This window comes from Felis catus, chromosome A1, assembly GCF_018350175.1.
Source record: "Felis catus isolate Fca126 chromosome A1, F.catus_Fca126_mat1.0, whole genome shotgun sequence".
Taxonomy (NCBI): domain Eukaryota; kingdom Metazoa; phylum Chordata; class Mammalia; order Carnivora; family Felidae; genus Felis; species Felis catus.
The window spans coordinates 14,699,215-14,717,467 of record NC_058368.1 but is presented as its reverse complement, the minus strand read 5'-3'; the positions used below and the strand labels follow the sequence as shown (position 1 = coordinate 14,717,467).

General features: G+C 42.7%; 1 protein-coding gene across 6 annotated transcripts in view; it reads left to right on the top strand.

Annotated features, from left to right (window-relative positions):
* The window catches only part of DCLK1 (doublecortin like kinase 1), a 347,248-nt gene that overhangs the window by 280,115 nt on the left and 48,880 nt on the right, over positions 1-18,253 (top strand). For 4 of the 6 annotated variants that reach the window (XM_023250802.2, XM_023250785.2, XM_011286192.4 and 1 more), the window contains 5 exons: positions 802-886; positions 3,569-3,677; positions 10,302-10,359; positions 10,849-10,968; positions 15,259-15,405. In XM_023250802.2, the coding sequence (XP_023106570.1) occupies positions 802-886; positions 3,569-3,677; positions 10,302-10,359; positions 10,849-10,968; positions 15,259-15,405 (519 nt within the window). Of the gene's footprint in view, positions 1-801; positions 890-3,568; positions 3,678-10,301; positions 10,360-10,848; positions 10,969-15,258; positions 15,406-18,253 lie in introns of all 6 variants that reach the window. The other 2 variants (XM_023250793.2, XM_023250781.2) reach the window with 1 other exon arrangement.

Here is an 18,253-nt window from a genome sequence, read left to right as displayed (position 1 = left end):
GAAATGTGCAGATTGTTTTCTCAAGGAATAGATGCAGAGATGGGAAGGTTCATTGTTAAAGTACTGCCCTGTAGCTAATCATAGTACTAAATATTTGGTATTGTTTCACCCTCTGAGCTTTGTAATAGAGCTGTTACCCTGTCTGCTCTCATTGGTCTTGGGTCAAAATACACCAAAAATACAAGGGAATCACCAGGCTTAGGCTTTTATTCCTGTCTTTGCCTCAGACTTATTTTGTAACAGTTAACATATCGATAACCAGCTTAGTACTTGTGTCTTTATTGCAAAGTGGAATTAACAAACCCACTCTATAACCTTTCTCCAACAATGTGGTAAGCCTCAATATTTTTTTTTTTTTTTGGAAAATTCCATAAAATAAACTGAAGAGGATTTTTTTTTCCTATGGTGAGAATAGAAAACTCATTGGATGAGATCAGAGTGGCACCATATTTGAGGCCTGTTTGCAGATAGACTGTGGAAAAGTGAGGTGAGATGCTTAAAATCTGACAAACCTAAACAGTGAGCTGTGGGATGCTGATTTTGAGAAAAAGGAATAGAAAGTCAAGGAACATCCAAATTTAGAGTGATTATCCTGACACAGTTAAACCATCCATTACTGGTTAATAGGGTGGGAAAGAGAAGCAATCCAATTGAATAAAAACCTCCCTTTTCGAGTGTTCAGAGCAAATCCTCCCTGGTGACGGGTGCAGTTACTTCCCGAGATTCTGGGCTGGGCATAGCATCTGGAGACTGGCACCCTGACCCAGTGTTTTCATTCTCTGTGTCTGTTCCCTTTTGCAGAGCTCTCAACATGGAGGTTCCTCTACTTCCCTTGCATCCACCAAAGTCTGCAGCTCAATGGACGAGAATGATGGACCTGGAGAAGGTGGTGAGCTTGGGAACTTGGTATCTGAGGAGAAGGCTTCCCTTGTACAGGGGGCAGAGGATGGGTTGGCTAAGTTTACTTCAGAAAACCGTAACTTTGGGAGCATTATGAAATAGAAGCTTAACACAGCTCCTGGGGGCCAGAGGAAGGGGATAGGATTGCATATAGTTTCTCCCAGGGATCATATCTACTCTATGGGAACAGGAAAAGGGAATTAGCCCGATTTGGAGATATTTCACATCCTCTGAGGGTATAAGTATTCTAAGAAGGCCAGCTATTGCCTACTTTGAAAATAAAAGGAAGTAATGGCTGCCTTTGTTTTCCCAAATTCTGATCACTTGCAGTATGTTAAAGTATACTTACTCTCTTGATTGACTGGTTTGGCCCCACAGATGTACTTAAGTGAACTCAATGTGTGAAAACATGACCTTACAAAAAGAATTACTTGATAGCAATTGCAAAAAATATTCTTTGTACCTTAAGCTAGTACATTTTAGAACTTCTCTTTGATGTGGTCAAATGACCTGGATTCCAGAATTGACTTTTTCACTGACTCGTTGAATTGTTTTGGATAAGCCTCTTCAGCTTTTTTTCACCTTGGTTCCCCTTCTATAAAATTGTGTAAGACTGTACTATATGCCTCTTTCCTCGCTGGGGGTCATTATCAGGCTCAAATCAATTATGAGAAAGTATTTAGAAAAGTATAAAACTGATATGATCAAGTCACTGTTAAAGAATTTGTTTGAAATGATATTATTTAGTTTTCCAGAAAAAGTACCTTTGGGGGGAAGCACTTTGATTATGTCAAATGAGATAAGTGATTTGCACATGAATTCTTTCCTGACTACCATGCGGTATCAGATTTTTTTTTTTTTTTTTTTGCATTTCCAGAACTATGAAATTCAACCATCTCGAAGCGCCTTTTGTTTTACTGTGTTGTATCTACCTAATGAAATGAACTGGTCCTTGGCTAAGACTTCAGCAAAGACTTCTTAGCCCAAAGCCTAAAAGATACATTTTTATCAATAGGAAAAAAAAAAAAAACCCCAAGCCGTGTGCTCCAGATGGGTGCCTCAGTGATGCATCCACTGGAAGGACGGATGAAGTGCCTCCTTCCGTTTCCCATCTGGAGTCAGACTTGCTTCTGACAGCCAAGCATGGCTATTTTTATTATCCATGTAGTAAAGAGCCTTAAGACCGTGTCATCTGAGAGATGTTTTATAAATTCGGGTGCTTTGCAGTGGATTTGAAACTTCTCCAGCCATCTCCTCTAATTCCCATGGAGTAGACAAAAATCCCCAGGCTAAATCTTTCAAACAGAGGCAAAATTATTGGCTTCTTTGGGTGTGAGATGGTGGGGATTAGGGAAGGGGTGTTAATTGGCTTCAGCTCTCACTTTATTCTGGAGACCACTGTGATAGCTTCCGGTGGGCAAAGACTAAAATGTCACCTATAAAGAGGTAAAGAGGCTGCACAAATAAATGCTAGGGGTAAAAATAGCAGCAGCAAATGTCCTACTTTGTAGAACCCTTTCCAGAAATTCCATCCACCCTAGAATCCAGAGTGGTACAAATGGAGCATGATCACAGAACCAGAATAAGGGTCCTAACGCACATGTGTGATAATTGTGAGTTTCCATTTGTTGTCCCCCAATGATGAAGACTAATGGAGAATACAAAAATCACCCAGAAAGTCGAGGCACCGCCTGAGGTTTTAATTTTATTGAGACAAGAAATGTTTAGTCTCAGTTTATGATTAAAGGTCAGAATAGGAGCACATTTAGAAAACACACTAGGCCTTCCATCACATTTTGTATTCGGTTTGCCTGAGGGAGAGCTAGGATTTATACCTTTAAAGCATGTAAATTTTAGAGCCCAGCAATAAAAGGCTTTTTACACCCCTAAGATGGTAAAGGTTATCCAATATATTTATGTGACCTAAGTGTGGCTTATTTAGTTTTATGGCCTCAGATATTTAAAGCATTATTAGGCATTTGTAAAATGTTTCAAAATGCATTTTAAGGGGGAAAATGTGTTGTGTTAGTGGCACTAACATAATTGAAACTACAAAACTGTTCTGTTCACAGACATAATAAATATTGCAATTTTAACTCAACATCTGCTATGCAGGTTGCTGGTGAGAACATTTGTCTAAAATCTGGTCATTGATACTGGGGAGGGCTGACACTCCGGGCTTAGTTCATAAGGAATTTTACGGAGATCTCCACTTCAGGATGTAGTAAAGCTAAGTGTCCAAACAGCAGGCATGCCTCATGCTTCTACCCTGTCAAGCAGCCCGGCGCCCCCTATAAACTCCATTTTCCTACTGAGCCATCCCTAGGAATGTCATTTCTCTGTAGACAGGGGGTGTTCCGTAAACACTATTGATCACATTGGCATGAAACCCACAGAGCCAAACTTCCTCCTCAGAATCCCCACTGTCCCTCTTCCATCGGTGGGAATGGACCCCATACGTTCTACGTTTCCTTTTAGTTTATCATTCGTCTTAGTAAAACACTGTTGAGTATGGAGTGTCAGCAGCGGGGCTTGCCTCACTGTACGGAAAGTGACATATTGATTCTGAATCAGTTCCAGTCTATCCGATGATACTTCTAAATGTCTCTCTGGTGCAACATCTGTGTTCCCTTTTCTACCGATAAAAATGTACTAATGATTCTTTCAGAAGTGTTGGAGGAAGGCTTCCAGATTCCAGCCACAATAACAGAACGATATAAAGTCGGAAGAACAATAGGGGATGGAAATTTTGCTGTTGTCAAGGAATGTGTAGAAAGGTGAGAAGGATCTCATTTGCATCGAACTTTAAAGGAGACATTTGGCATTATGTTTTCCAAGATTGTGTCTTTATTTGCAGTCTGTGGCACATATGGAACAGGTTAATGTCTCAACTCCAGATGTAACAAAAAAAAATTTAAAGAAAGAAAAGTCCATCTAACAACAGATTTGAAAAATGTAGTGATTTCTGGGACAATCTATAAATTAAGGACTTTGATTTTTCCTTTTTAATGTACTCAGCAAAACTTTGCCAGATCTTTCAGGTGAGTCCTTTTATTTTGGTAAAAAAAAAAAAACAACATATTGAGCAGTTTTTTCTGCACTTTCTGGAGCCATTTTGTAGAGGTCAGAACGTTTTTGTATACAGTGAATTCTAACATGATATATCATCAAATTAAATATAATAACCTTGCTTTAAAACTCATCTGTACTGATGCCAACAAAAATAGTGTTTAGTGCATTAAAATATCTTAAAATGAAAGACATCGGTACTCTTGTGGGCCAAAGGCGAGGGGTTTGGAGTAAAAGGTTTATGCCTGAGACTTTGGTACCTAATCAAGGACAGAGGCTAGTGGCTCCTAGATGAAGTGACAACTAATAAAGTCACGACCCAGACTAAAGTGGCCTCAAACTCTAAGCCGGGTGTTCGAATTGGAATTCCTTTCTTGAGCAGATTCTTGCTTTACAGGGGCCTGGTAAGCCAGAAGCATCTTCTCAGAGCTGGTGAGCAGAGTTTTGAAAAGTCAGGGGGAACCTGCCTCGTTCCTTGAGGGGGGTGGGTGTACCCCACTGGCTTCCTGGGGACCGGCCCGGGGTGTGTGCGCTTCCTTTGCCACTTTTCTCTGCCCTGAGTGAGGCTGGGCCTCTGCGGGTCAGCGCTGTGTGAGATAACACTCCTTCCCTCTGCCCTACCACTCAGGGAGGATGCCTCGGACTAGGAGCTTTAGCCTGGCAAGATCCCCAGCTTGTTCTTCTCCAGGGGCTCTGATTTAGAAGCACAGTTTCATGCTACTTTAGAGCTGGAGGTCTGCACAGGGCCTCGGACACCACAGGGGTCCTTAGTTTGGCCGGCGCCCACCGATTTGCTCCCCAGCTTTTGCAAAGGAAACTTTGCTTCCTTTGCGGCTGTTAGGGAGACGCTTCCCTGACTAAGGTGACAGAGCCCTCGTCAAGATACCCTTGGGCACCAAATCTCAAACTTTGCTCCACCCCAGCATACCAGGTGGGCTAGGGTATTCCCAGTGCTAGCAAACTGCTGTAGCAGCCACTGTTTGTAAGAGGGGCGTGAGGAATCGGCAGTATGGAAAACCCCGTGGTAGTTACTGCTAGGCCAACTTTTCCCCTGTCTTCCCCTCATCACCCCACTGCCACCACGCAGTGTGACCATTTATTGCATCACCACCAAATATAGAAAATTCTCCATTGCTTTCCTAGGCTTCACACCTTCACAAACAGGAACAACCACTGTTTGCTGAGCACACACTATGTACAAAGCCCTTATCGTATTTCATGTAATTGCCATGATAATCCCATAATATCGGTATTGTCTCCGTTTATAGCATACAAAGAACACCTAGAGAAGTGAAATGCCCAAAATCGCTCAACGAGGAAGTACTTAGTAAGGCATGGGTCCGAGCCCAGCTCCAGAACCCACACTTTGACCGCTCTGCTGCCTCCAAGAGTCCATCATGAGAATGCAGCTTATCTGATCTCAAGTCACACATGCCCTATCTGTTCCTGTAGAAAGAAGTCCAAAATTAAATCAAGGAAGCCATTCTTAAGGCAATGGATGGAAGTGTGGGTGTGTTTAAATACGTTTATATTTCATTTATACCTTTACTGATAGTCGATTCAACTATTTTTTAACGTTTTTTCCACCGTAGCAGAAATTCCCATTTTTAGCAGATTGCCCTTCGTATGTGGGGTATCTGCCAGAGTTCATCATCTGTTGAGTCTGGTGTGGCAGCCATGTGCTGTGTCTTCTAGCTAGCACAGGGAGCATGATGGCGTCTTAGTCCAACATTACTGGTCTTCCCACAGTAGGAATTTATCAGGGTTCCATCCAGAATTAATTTCTTTCTCTCTAGTTTGGCTTGTGTTCATTTTGCATGAGTTCACATCTTGGGTCTCTTCGTACGAACCTTCAGAGTCTAAACACCAGATCGCTCCAAAAAGTGTTAATATTCTGCTCCTGCTGAATGAGGACATATGGCATGTGCCCTCTCTCCCTGGAGGCATCACGAAACATTCTTTTAATATTTTCCAGAGGTCCAAGAAAATAAAAGCAAGCTAAGAACGTTGTGAATGGCACACATTGCTTGCGGGTACATTCTGCCATATTCTGAAGGATGCATGAGTACTAACAAGAGCAAATATGTCCCTCCTCTGTTAATAATATGCTGTCACAGGGAAGGTTTTCCTATAACAATGGATACAATAACAGTGTTCTGTAGGCTTTTTGTTCCATGGTCGCGAGCCAGCATATCCTTTGGTAGTAACTGCCAGGCCCGCCTAGATTTCTTTCTCCTCCCCAGCAACAGTTTCTCCAGTGGCCTCGGGAGCCCCTAGGACGTGCTAAAGGAAGTTGGTGAACTGAGACGTGTTCTATTCTGAAGCTGTTTCATAGAGCACTTGAGGCCCCAAAGAAAACTCAGAAAGCTGAAAAGCACTATAGAGAAGTCAGAGCATGAGTAGTGGGCTCTCAATGAGGTGGCCTTCATCTTTGGCTTTCCTGGCTCTTCATGCACTAATCACCATACAAGCCAAGGGTACATGTGGTGCAGTTATGACCAGTGACAGTGTCTCAGATAGGTTTTGGCCCTCCTGTCTACCTGCACTGCTTGCATTTTCAGCAATATAGGCATCAGAATTGTATTAAGATTCGAGCTGCTCATGATTCCCTCTCTCCCTACTTCCCCTATAAACCTGAGGAAGTATACAATGAAACCATTGGCTTCAGCAGTGAGTGTAGGTGGGCTCGAACCCATCTGAACGTGCTGAGGCTTCAGTGTCACAAATAATGGGTTGCATCTACCTAGAAAGTCTTCAGAATTCTCAAGAACCTTCAAAACCTTATAACTGTAGTTTGAAGGTATTTCCTTCTGAAGTGCAATTTGGAGGATGAGTCAGAATGGAGAAGCTTAGCTATTTTTCAGCTAGCTGGCAGTGTGCTTCCTTCTTTTCTTCCCAAGGATGCTTGGCACCCAATAGCCATTGGGGCTCGCGCTCAAATTCAAAATAAAACTCTACTCCAGAGATGTGAGACTGGGCTCTCCACAATTACCCCATTAGGAGGAGGCTGAGATGGGCTTTATTATGATTATGAGGTAAACAAAGGGGGCTGTTTATGAACCCCTCTTTGTTGGGAGGTCCTAAATGCCACCACACTCTGGAATCTCTGCACCTCACCCAACATGTTTGGAGCCCCTGCTAACTCAGGCCTACAGTGGACACATCTGGGTCTATAGAGAGAGATGAGACCCCAGTCCCTCTGCTTGAGAACATGACCCATGATCAAAGGACAGCCATGAAATTCATCAAATGCTATGGTGGGAATGCCTGGGAAGCTGTTTTTCCTTTTCCACGTAATCTTTTTTAGTACCCTGAAAACCTAGCAAATCCCCCGTAAGAGCCACAACAAAAAGCACATTAGTCCAAGACACCCAATCACTAAGCATTCTGCTGCCTTGGGGAGAGTGGGGGGGGGGTGGGGAGCAGGCTGGCCTTGGGTTGACAGTCACAAAGTCTAAACAGGATAGCTTTCTCCAAACCATTGTTTTTTAGCACGAATATTAAAAATTAGACTTAGTTCAAGTTTGTAAAATTTGGAAATTTCTCTCTTAGTAGTTCAGTTTCTCACCTTAGGTCAAACCTAACAGGAAGAGACCTTACAAATTCGGTTCCTGTATACGAGGAAGCAAACAAAATCTGTCCAGCTGCTGCTGCTGCTGCCTTTGCTGTGACATTCAAGGGCTCCATGATTCTGTGCAAGGTCAAGAATGTAATTTCAGAAACAAGCAAATGGCTGATAGTTTCACCAGCAATCCCTGTGTCTAGTGTCCTCGCTATAACAAACTGTAGACTCCTGTCCTTGGGGACAGGGACCAAGTTTTACTCACCTCTGTAACTACCAAAGAACCATGCGTGTGTTTTTTTGTTTTTTTTTAATTTTTAATGGTTATTTATTTTTGAGAGAGAGGGAGACACAGAATCTGAAGCAGGCTCCAGGCACCGAGCTGTCAGCACAGAGCCTGATGCAGGGCTCGAACGCATCAACCGTGAGATCATGACCTGAGCCGAAGTCGGACGCCCAACCGACTGAGGCACCCCCCAGGCACCCCCCAAAAAACCATGCCTGTAACCGCTTGCTGTGTAATTACAGGGGCACAGGGGTCCTCTGTGTTAGGGTATGCAGGAAGACAAATACTTGATTTAAGGTTTTATTTCTTGCCAAGTGTTTTCATTTACCAACTTAAAGCAAGCAGTTAAATTTTTATTCTTATGGTATACATTTAGTACTAACACCTGTTTTCAGGCTAATTTTCCAGACTCAGCTGCTTTCCTATAAACATATACTTTCAATAATTAAGGATTTTACTATGACTTTATAGTTCTGTCCTCAAGGAATCAAGAAAGAAAACTTGCGGTATTAATTTCGGTGGGTAAATCTAACTGAGTGTTGAGTCGTATTATGTAAGGTTCTGGGTACTGAACTCATAAAGTCCCTTTTCCTTCTAAGCCCTGGGGCCACAGCAACCCAGGCTTGCTCGCATTTTCCTTTCAGCCCTAGGCTCAGTACATAACTTGATTTGCTTGGTGTCCTGGGAGCCAATACACCCACTTGCTCCTTGGAGATTCTGTTCCTTGTCCCGCTGTAGAGAGGATTCAGCCTTCCTGGTCCTACACCAGCCCTTTGCTTTGCATCCTGAAATCTTACTCATTTCAGGGAAACAGAGGATCAAATGGCAAACACAGGGAATGAAAAAACTAAAAAGTCCCCCTCTCTTCTCACCAACACTGTCCTGTCATCCACCCCTTTATGGAGGCACAGAATGAAATGTGACCTCCATTCCAGCTTGCTGGCCCTCCCTGGGACTACTGGCTTTCATCACAGCAGTCAGCCTGATAGTCCAGATTTCTCTGTCATCGAATGAAATGTTTTAAACCAGATAGGAAATTGCTCATGGATTCGAAGCTCAGATTTGTTTTATTATAGTTTTTTTAGTGATTCGTGAAAAGCAGAATCTAGAAGCACTTCAGCTTTTAGTTTTCCTCTTGATTGAGGGTTTTCACATTTGCGAACAAACCCTTCGGAAGCCTCTAAAGAAGAGGCTACTTAAAGGGACCCCGTGATCCCTTCATAATGTGAGGAGTCCCCTTGAATATGTGTAATTTCACTTTCCTATTTATCCAGGCAGGGACCTGGAAGTATCCTGGGAGAAGCAGTTTTAGCAGACGACACCATCCATGTCATGCCCCTGAGACACCCTGCTAATATCTGGCCTCTTTCATTTATCGGCAGGTCACTCTAGCTCTAAGCACATAAGTAGGAAATCCTCATTTGATTCTCTATCCTGAAGGTTCTAAAGCCCTATTTTAAACTTTTGTTCTTAATCAGCCCCACTCCCACTGTATTTCATTTGGATCCCTAAAGTTGGCTGTTATCTCTAGGGAAGGAGCTAAGCTGTCTCAGTTTCCCACCAGAAATGAAATGGCAATGCTTGTAAAATAGTGGTTTCTTATGCTTATTAAGTATACGTCGTGTCCTTGGACAATAGAGCGGTCGGTCGTTTTTGGCACTACAGCATCTTAGAAATGCTAACACCACTTAGGAAGCTATTTAAAGGTAGCTGGGTGACTAAATCCTCCCTCCCACACCCATCATGGTGGGGAGGGTAGTGTTGGCTGGGCTGTGTGTGAAGCAGAGTCCTCAAGACCTCAAGAGTCCTGATTTTGATGCTGCCTTGTGGCTTTGGGAGATGAACTAATTGTCGCCTCTGTCTTATTTCTGTGATATGACACCGCCACGGAAGGCCCAAGAAGTCACAAGCAGCTCAGATAATGGGCATATCCCTTTCTGTACACCTTGAACACATCATCCGTGCTTTCTCCAACAGAACTCGTAGACTTGCACACTGAACCAGAGTCTAAAGAGTGTGAGCTGTGTACTGAGAGGTTTCAGTAAGACTGTGAGAGCCATTCAGAAAATGGTCACGGCCACACTTCGTGGAGACAGAACCTCAAGAGAGATTGGGTAGAAGGGCAGAAACTCACGTCTGCTTTATGTCCTGACCACACCACTTCAGAGGGCAGGGCAGGGCTGGGCAACCCAGCAGGAAGAGTTACGCTTGGCAATAGCAATAATGGTGGGAACATTATTACAATATGGTAACATTAACAGCTCAAGATGTTTCTATGCTATCATGCTGGTTGTCCGCACACTTGGTCAGCCCCTTAAGATATACATATTTCTTTGAAAAAAGGAAAAAAAGAGGTGTTTTCTTTTTATAAAGTATTTACATCTATTTGATGCAAGATCTATGGGGTAAGAAATTAATCCTTACCAAAATGACTCAATAGATTTGAGATTCAATTTATTTTTTACAAATATTTTCTCTTTGCAGGTCAACTGCTAGGGAATATGCTCTGAAAATTATCAAGAAAAGCAAATGTCGAGGCAAAGTATGTATAAGGTTTATTATTGTGAAAATACATTGTTGTGGGGGGTAGAAACACAAAGATTAGTTCCCAAATATAAGTTCACCCTAGGGGTTTCATTCGGGTGGAATAGAATGTTATGTATTTATTGGAATATAACTTTATAGATATTCTTGGGATAAAAGTTAATTGGAATGGCTGTATGTTATTTCTGTCGCTTATCATTGTTTGTTTACTTGCTTCATTTACCGTTGTGATTTAAGTTTCATTCCATCCTTCTATATGCAGTTAGAGTTATCCTGATAGGTTCTAAAATTACGAGCATCATCTGAGGACCTTTAACAGCTTGTGGTGATTGTAGGCTATCCGAATATCAGGATCTAAGATATATTCATTATATTTTACCAAAATATATCTCCTTTGATCCTCAAATAGTATAGCTTTACTCATGTGAGTTAGCTCATCATATGTTTTGACGTGTATATTGATTAAGGTAACTTTTCCCTCGAACAGGAGCACATGATCCAGAATGAGGTGTCTATTTTAAGAAGAGTGAAGCATCCCAATATTGTTCTTCTGATCGAAGAGATGGATGTGCCAACAGAACTGTATCTTGTCATGGAACTAGTAAAGGTGTGTATCTTAGAAAAAGAATAAACTTACACGAGGCACCATGCTTTTCTATATAATAGATAGCGCTCTCTCCTTTATTCCCTTCCATCAGTGTTTAGTCTCTCATTTCTATGCATTGGCATAATGATGAAGAGTATTAATACTAGAATTTTACTGCAAGAGTTCAAGTCTCAGCCTTGATCTACAACAGCTTTCTGACCTTGGGTATACCTCTCTGTACCTCAGTTTCCTCATATGTAAAATGAGAAGAATAATAGCACCTACCAGGAGTGTTATGGTGAAAACAAGAGGGATGGCTTCTGTCATGCACTTGCTAACACACAGAAAGTGTTAGATACCATTACGATCATTGTTGTTATCATTTTAGTGGAAATCGTTCACATTTTCATGAACGGTATGCAAATGTCCCAACCATTCTTATATTTAAGAAAGGCTTTAAACTTTTAGTCACCAACCTAACAGAGAAACAGCACAGTCTTATCAATCATGTAAATATTCTGCTGCCTTTCAGTAAATGTTACAACCTTGTCCTGTCACATAAGATTACATTTGTGTTTTATTAATCACAGAATATGGAAATGGCCATATGTTAATAACGGCTGAATCTACGTGAAAGGTGACTCATCGCTTGCCTCTACTTCCATATTTAACATTTTCAGTAACTAAACGTTTTTATAAATTTAATGTTTAGTTTGCATGGAGTGATAGTTTTCACTTTTCTATTTTGTTGCTCTAACTGAGGGTGTGACCGATTTCTACTTCACTTGTAAAATGTCGTAAACCGGTCACACCACCCTCTGCATCAACTGTGCACATCCATCAGTGAGAGCCTTGGGCTCCAGGAACCCTGTTTGGAATCCCACACCCCAGCTGGTGGCAGGAATCAATACTGTGGAAGGCGGTGTTTCCTTGGGTAAAGATTTAAGACAAAGACAGCATGTGATAAACTAATCTGTTACTATATAGAAAAAATATTCATTCGAAGAGCCTTTAAACTTCTATTATTCAGAGTTGCTTTACTTTAGAGCCATTGGCTTTTTTTCTTAGTGGCTATTTATCTCTACAGGTGAAGCCTCCTTTTTCCTTCCTCATGTTAGGATTTGTTCCTTCAGAGAGGTGGGACTTATTTGTTTATAGTGATTATAGGTTGTTGTCACATTTGAAGCTGAGGGAGATAAAAAATGGTAAACTGTTCTTTCAACAAAGAAAGGCTGATTTCAGTTATTCAGAAGATTTTCATATTGGTGCTTTATTGCCAAATAAAGCTTGGTAATTAGCAATATTATAAAATATACTTTATCTAGCACCAAGGGTAATATTTTTACAGTGACTTTAATTAAAAAGAAAAAAATTTTTTTATATTTATTCATTTTTGAGAAACAGAGAGAGACAGTGCACAAGCGGGGGAGGGGCAGAGAGAGAGGGAGCCGCAGAATCCGAAGCAGGCTCCAGGCTCTGAGCTGTCAGCACAGAGCCCGACGCGGGGCTCGAACTCACAAACCACGAGATCATGACCTGAGCCAAAGTCGGACGTTCAACCGACTGAGCCACCCAGGCGCCCCATGACTTTAATTTTTAGAGCAATAAATTTAAACCATTCTTCTTGCCCTTGTGTGTGCTGTTAAACATTGATTATCCCCATTTACTGGCTGATTTTTGCAGAGTTAAGGCCAACTTAAACTTGAAGCTGAGAAATGAAAGAGGCAAAGGCTTAAGAGTTCGGAACACATTTTGTGGGAAAGCCTAATGTGATTGTCATTCATTTGCTTAGTCAGGCGACAATAGCTAAGTACCACTGGGAGGTCCTCACTTCACTTAACGGCCTTTTGCGAATTTCCTCTGGGGAACCAAGCTAGCCTAACAAGGCCAGAGAGTGTCTGCATAGTCCAGCATCGGGACTTCTCAATTGTACCACCAGATCATACCCTTAAATTTAGGCTGACCCCGAATTGCTGTGAGACCAGGTCTGGAAGTATCCCAGGAAGTGAAGGCCAACCCCAGGCTTGACTTGAAAGGCTTCCACAACATTTCCCCCCCCTGAGAAATCTAGCTAAGGCTATGCCTCTCAAACCCTAAATGTCCGGTGGTATGCCAGAGTGCCTGCAGCTATAGGATAGACAAGGCTTATATTCTGAAAACAGTAAAGTAACAGCTATTATGAGTGAAATTCCATAATTAATAAGAATAGGCCTTTAGACTTCTGCCTACAGATGTGTGCACATGGGAACTGTGTATGTGTTCCGAGGAAGGCAGGCCTTGTCGGGGAGGTGACCCTGCAGCCAGGCCCTCATTGATCAGCAGGAGTTAGAAAGACAAAGAGACTAGAAGCGACATTCCAGGGGGGAGCCTAGGTGGCTCAGTCTCTTAAATATCCGACTCTTGATTTCAGCTCAGGTCATGATCCCAGGGTTGTGGGATGGAGCCCAAGTCGGGCTTTGAGCTGGGTGTGGAGGCTGCCTAAAATTCTTTCTCTCTGCCTCTCTCTGCCCCTCCAGCATGCATTCTCTCTCTTCCTTTAAAAAAAAAAAAAGGGGACACTCTAGGAAGGGAGCTCTAAGGACAGGTCTGGAATGTAGGGTGATCTGGGCATGTTTTAATGATCTGGGAAGAATATCCTGGCTGGAGCATAAAGGTGACTGATTGGTCCAGCTAGTGGCAGGAGATGAGATGAAACAGGTTGGCATGAAGCAGGGCAACTGAGCATGGCGAACCATGGGGGAAAGGAATGCTGACTTCCTGAAGGGAGAAGAAAATGCCACCATTGCACGTGGGAAGGCAACAGTCATTTCGCCGGATGTTTTGTATGAACGTCCTGGCAAGAGGGCACGTTGTGAGGCCACATGACAGCCCCCAGGGATAGTGCAACAAAAACCTTCACCCGGAAGATGCAGTGGATGGCCCGGGAGGCTGTGCATGCGGCACGCCTTATGGGAAGGACTGGCTGACTGCTTTGTTGAGGATGCAGAAGAAGGGGGGATACAGGATGCCCGGAGCCTACCTGGATAACTAGGACACCCGTGGAGTCATTGTGGGGTTGCCGTACTCAGCCGCGCACACATCCGGCTGCATCAGGGTGCTGTTCATGCAGACCGCAGTGAAAATCCCACCTCCTGGAGAGGCATGGAGACAACCTGTAAACCCACATCTGGCAGCCTCGCCTTTGAGAGAAACAGAAGGCTGAGAGAAAGTGTTCATGTTGACACAAATGTATGTGTTTAGTTTGGGAACTGAACGGACCGTGGGAGAAGCCCCCTGAGTTAAGGCTGTACAGGGGAGCAGAGGCCACGCCAGAGGGTGACATTTGAAAATTGTCAGCCTGCACGGGCTGTGTTTTATTTTTGCTATTTAAAAACAACAATGCAATCCCTTACCACCTGAGGCAATAGATGAACACAGTTGGCTCCTGTGCTCGGCCGTTTGGTGCACTGTGTGCAAGAATGATGCAAACGTTGTTAGTAAATCAGACCCAAATTTCTGAAAGGGCTTCAAATAAATAGAACTAAAATTGGAGCCTACAATCATCCTGTGTCTCCAAATAACAATAAGTTAGCAAGGAACAAGGGAAACAAAAGTTCCGATGAATAATGGTCCTAGAAAACTTTCCTTGAAATTTTTCCATCCCCCTCCCTCCTCCTCTCTTTCTCTCTCATCTTTAAAATGACAGTTTCTGGTCCTTTCCTCTGCTCCTTACAAAGAAGCACGTTATTGAAAAAGAAAACAGTACACCCACTCCAAGAGAGCTAAATCTAGAGATTGAAGGGAATTGAATATGTGTGTGTGTGTGTGTGTGTGTGTGTGTGTGTGTGTGTGTGTGTGTGTGAATTTCACAAGCCAGCAGAACATTTTGTTAAGGGTGTGGTCTGCACTATTACCTGTTTCTCATTTGAGGAGGTTTAGGATTATGACTTTGAACTTCTGTTGGCCGTTGGTACAAGGCACATAGCACGTGCCACTGGGGCACCCAGGTGTGTGTCACAAGGCTGCTGCCCTGGAGACCTGGCTCCCCCTCTCCACCGGGGCTGGGGCTGTGGTAACGACTGCGTGCTGGATGGCAGGGAGTCCTTGCCCTGCTTCTTTGAGCCCTGGAAGAGATGCCACTGGCTTTCCCAGTGGGGAGAGAAATCACCATGGAGTCCATGAGCCTTTGAGAGGAAAGTGGCAGGGAAAGCCCTGGAGCCCAAAGACTCTGCAAGTATCATTCATGTCCCTGATAGCGTGTCAGTTTCCTCTCCAGGCGGCCCGATCGGACCATCTGTTAATGTGCTGCTCCACCTGCCGTTCTCTTCTCAGGGAGGAGACCTCTTTGATGCCATTACTTCCACTAACAAATACACCGAGCGAGACGCCAGTGGGATGCTGTACAACCTGGCCAGCGCCATCAAATACCTGCACAGCCTGAACATTGTCCACCGGGACATCAAGCCAGAGAACCTCCTGGTAAGAGGGATTCTAACCTCAGGGGTCTTGAGTTCCAAGCACTCATGAGTGAATATCAATCTTTCTTTTTTCCTTTCCTAATTTCTTCCTTTTTTAGAAGGAAGAAACTACCTCAAGGGCTAGTTTCCAGCTGGACTTCAGTAACTAGCTAGAAACTAGCCTTTTAAGTTTATCTATAAGGGTTAATGTACCATTAGGAGTACTTGACTAATCAATAGCAGATAAAAACCTGAGACAGGGTTGGGGGAATAGAACTCGGAAACTCTAGGGCTGTGGTTAATACCCTGGGCTAAGCCAAGATAATCGTGAGCATTTACATGTCCATTATTTATCCACGGCATTTTGATGTTAAATGTTTTCACTTGCGGAAAGAAAAAAGGAAGCCCTTGGTCTCCCAAATTTATATTTCGATAATATGATCTAAAAGCTAAGACAATAAATCATGAGTTTTAAAGTCACCAGCCCTTCAGCATAAAAATAATCATAACGGGGACTGATTTTTAAAATCACAGACATCCTGACCCTCCTTTATGACCATTTGTTTTCCTTTTACATGAACTCAGCATCTTTGGGGGAAACGCCGAGAATTCTTTATGCAAGCAAGTGAGGTTCCTTTCCTAGTCCAGTTGTTAAGGGGACAGTTTTGGAAAGAATTGAGGAGACAGAGACTGGGCATCAAGGAGCTGTCACTGGTGAATATGGGAGTAACATAAACTTTACTGGCTCTCCAGGCTGGAGTTTTAATGAAATCTATTCATTTTCTACTCCCCCCCACCCCCCCAAGATACTAGTTCTTTTACTTTCATTATCTGGGCCCAAGAGTCATGTATTATATATTACTGTTAGTTTGTTCATCTCTTCAGAAATCTGGGAATTGCGGATTCTCTTTATAAAGCAGTGTTTCTCCGAGGGTGGTCCAAAGACTCCCTGCATCTGAACTACTCCCAGATGCCTGTTAAAAATGCAAATTTCTGAGCCTCCCTGTAGCCCTAGCAAATCAGAATCTGGTGACTGGTGACAGGGTACAGATCTTCATTGAAACAAGCTCCCCGCTCCCTCCCCACCTCCCCCACCCTCCGCCCCATGACCCGAATGAGCATTCAAGTCTAGCAGCAGATGAGCCACCCAACTCCCACCGCACAAAAAAAGGCTGGGGACATCTGCTGTAATGGAGACCCACCCGTGTGCTTGCCCTGCGCTTTCACTCATTCTCTCATTTAATCCTCTCAACAGCCATGTGGGTTAGTTCTGTTACTGTCCCATTTCACTGGTAAGGAAACTAAGTCCCTAGAAGTTCAAAGACCTGCCTAGAGCCATTTATAACTCACATGTGGAGGAACTAAGATCTCCACCTAGCTCTGTCCCACTCCAAAGCCTAAGCTTTTAACCACTAGACCCCGTGAAGCTGTGAATTAGGGATATTTATTATGTGCTTGCTCTGTGCCAGGGGACAGAGAGACAGGCCTTCATGGAGGTGACATTCAAGTAGGCTAAATCGGCATTCAAGAAATAAATATGCAAGTAGTTAGTTAATTGCAATTATGTTTGTAAGCTTGTAGCTACTGGCTAAGGAAGGCAGCGGAGGTCAATCGACGGAGTTCTGACTTAATTGCACCTCAAATTCCACATCTCCGCAGCAGCCTGAACATTCTCTTCTGCATAGTTGCCTCCGTAAACTGCAGCAATTTTCTCTTGTCTGCATTCATTATTCCTGTGTCCTGAATTATGTAGGATGGTCTCGTGGGAACAGACTCACAACTGAGCCTTTGTTTCAAAACTTCTCTAAACCCTGAAAATTCCGTGATTGAAAATTAAAGTTTCGTTTCCCTTCCCCCCTCAGCGGTTTGCTTTTGTGTGACATCGTTCACTTGCTTCTCACCAGAGCATTATCTATTTCTGTAAATGCCATAAATGATTACTTAGCAGCGTTCTTTCTCTAAACTTACCATTTGCAGGACACTGTGAAAGTACTGTGCTCATTCTAGTGTTCTACTTTCTAAATTACTCAAAAAGAAAAAAAGTTCACTCCTCTCTTCCTCTCTTTTCCAATGTAAGAATATGAAATACACACATGCCATTGGAGTCATTTGCAGTCTAGATTTAATATAGAAATTTAATATATAAATTTCTCTAGTAGAGGAATTTCTTACTCTCAGAGAGTAGTAAAGTTTGGTGAGTTTTGCAGGGATAAATCTATTCATAGTATAAAATAGGTAGAAGAATAAAATAAGCTTAACAAAATTAGGATGACGTCACTAACTGAACTTGGGACTTCTGTTAATGTCACATTCTGTTGACCTTTTTGTGGAAATAAGAGAGAATCGTCATGGGAGGCACATTCACATACTGAGGATTTATAGTCAGATGGACCAAAGTTCAAAACCAAGTGCTTTACTCGGAATTCAACTGGCTAGTCCTATGACCTTGAACAAGTTTCTTAACTCCTTTGAGCCTCCTTTAAGGGGATTTTATGAAGATAAAGAGATAATACGGCACTATTAGCTTCCTTCATTTTTATTCCCCATTTATTTGTAGTAAAAATTAAATTACTCCTAAAAATAAAACTGTTTCACGATAAATTGTATGTTGTAAAAATCATCTTCCATCTTTTTCGACATTGCTTTTAATATTTTACTATTTACCCATGCGTGGATTTGGCATCTCCTGGCAAAATGTAGAGCTATAGGCCATTTTTGAAAAACGCTATGACAAATTTGATGTAAAGACTTTGAATCCATCTTTTTACTCCCAAATAAATAAACTTACCAAATAAATAAAAAGGCCTCACAACTCACTTTGCATTACTCTTTTATTAAAGGGACCTCAAAAAAGCCTAAATTGTTGGACT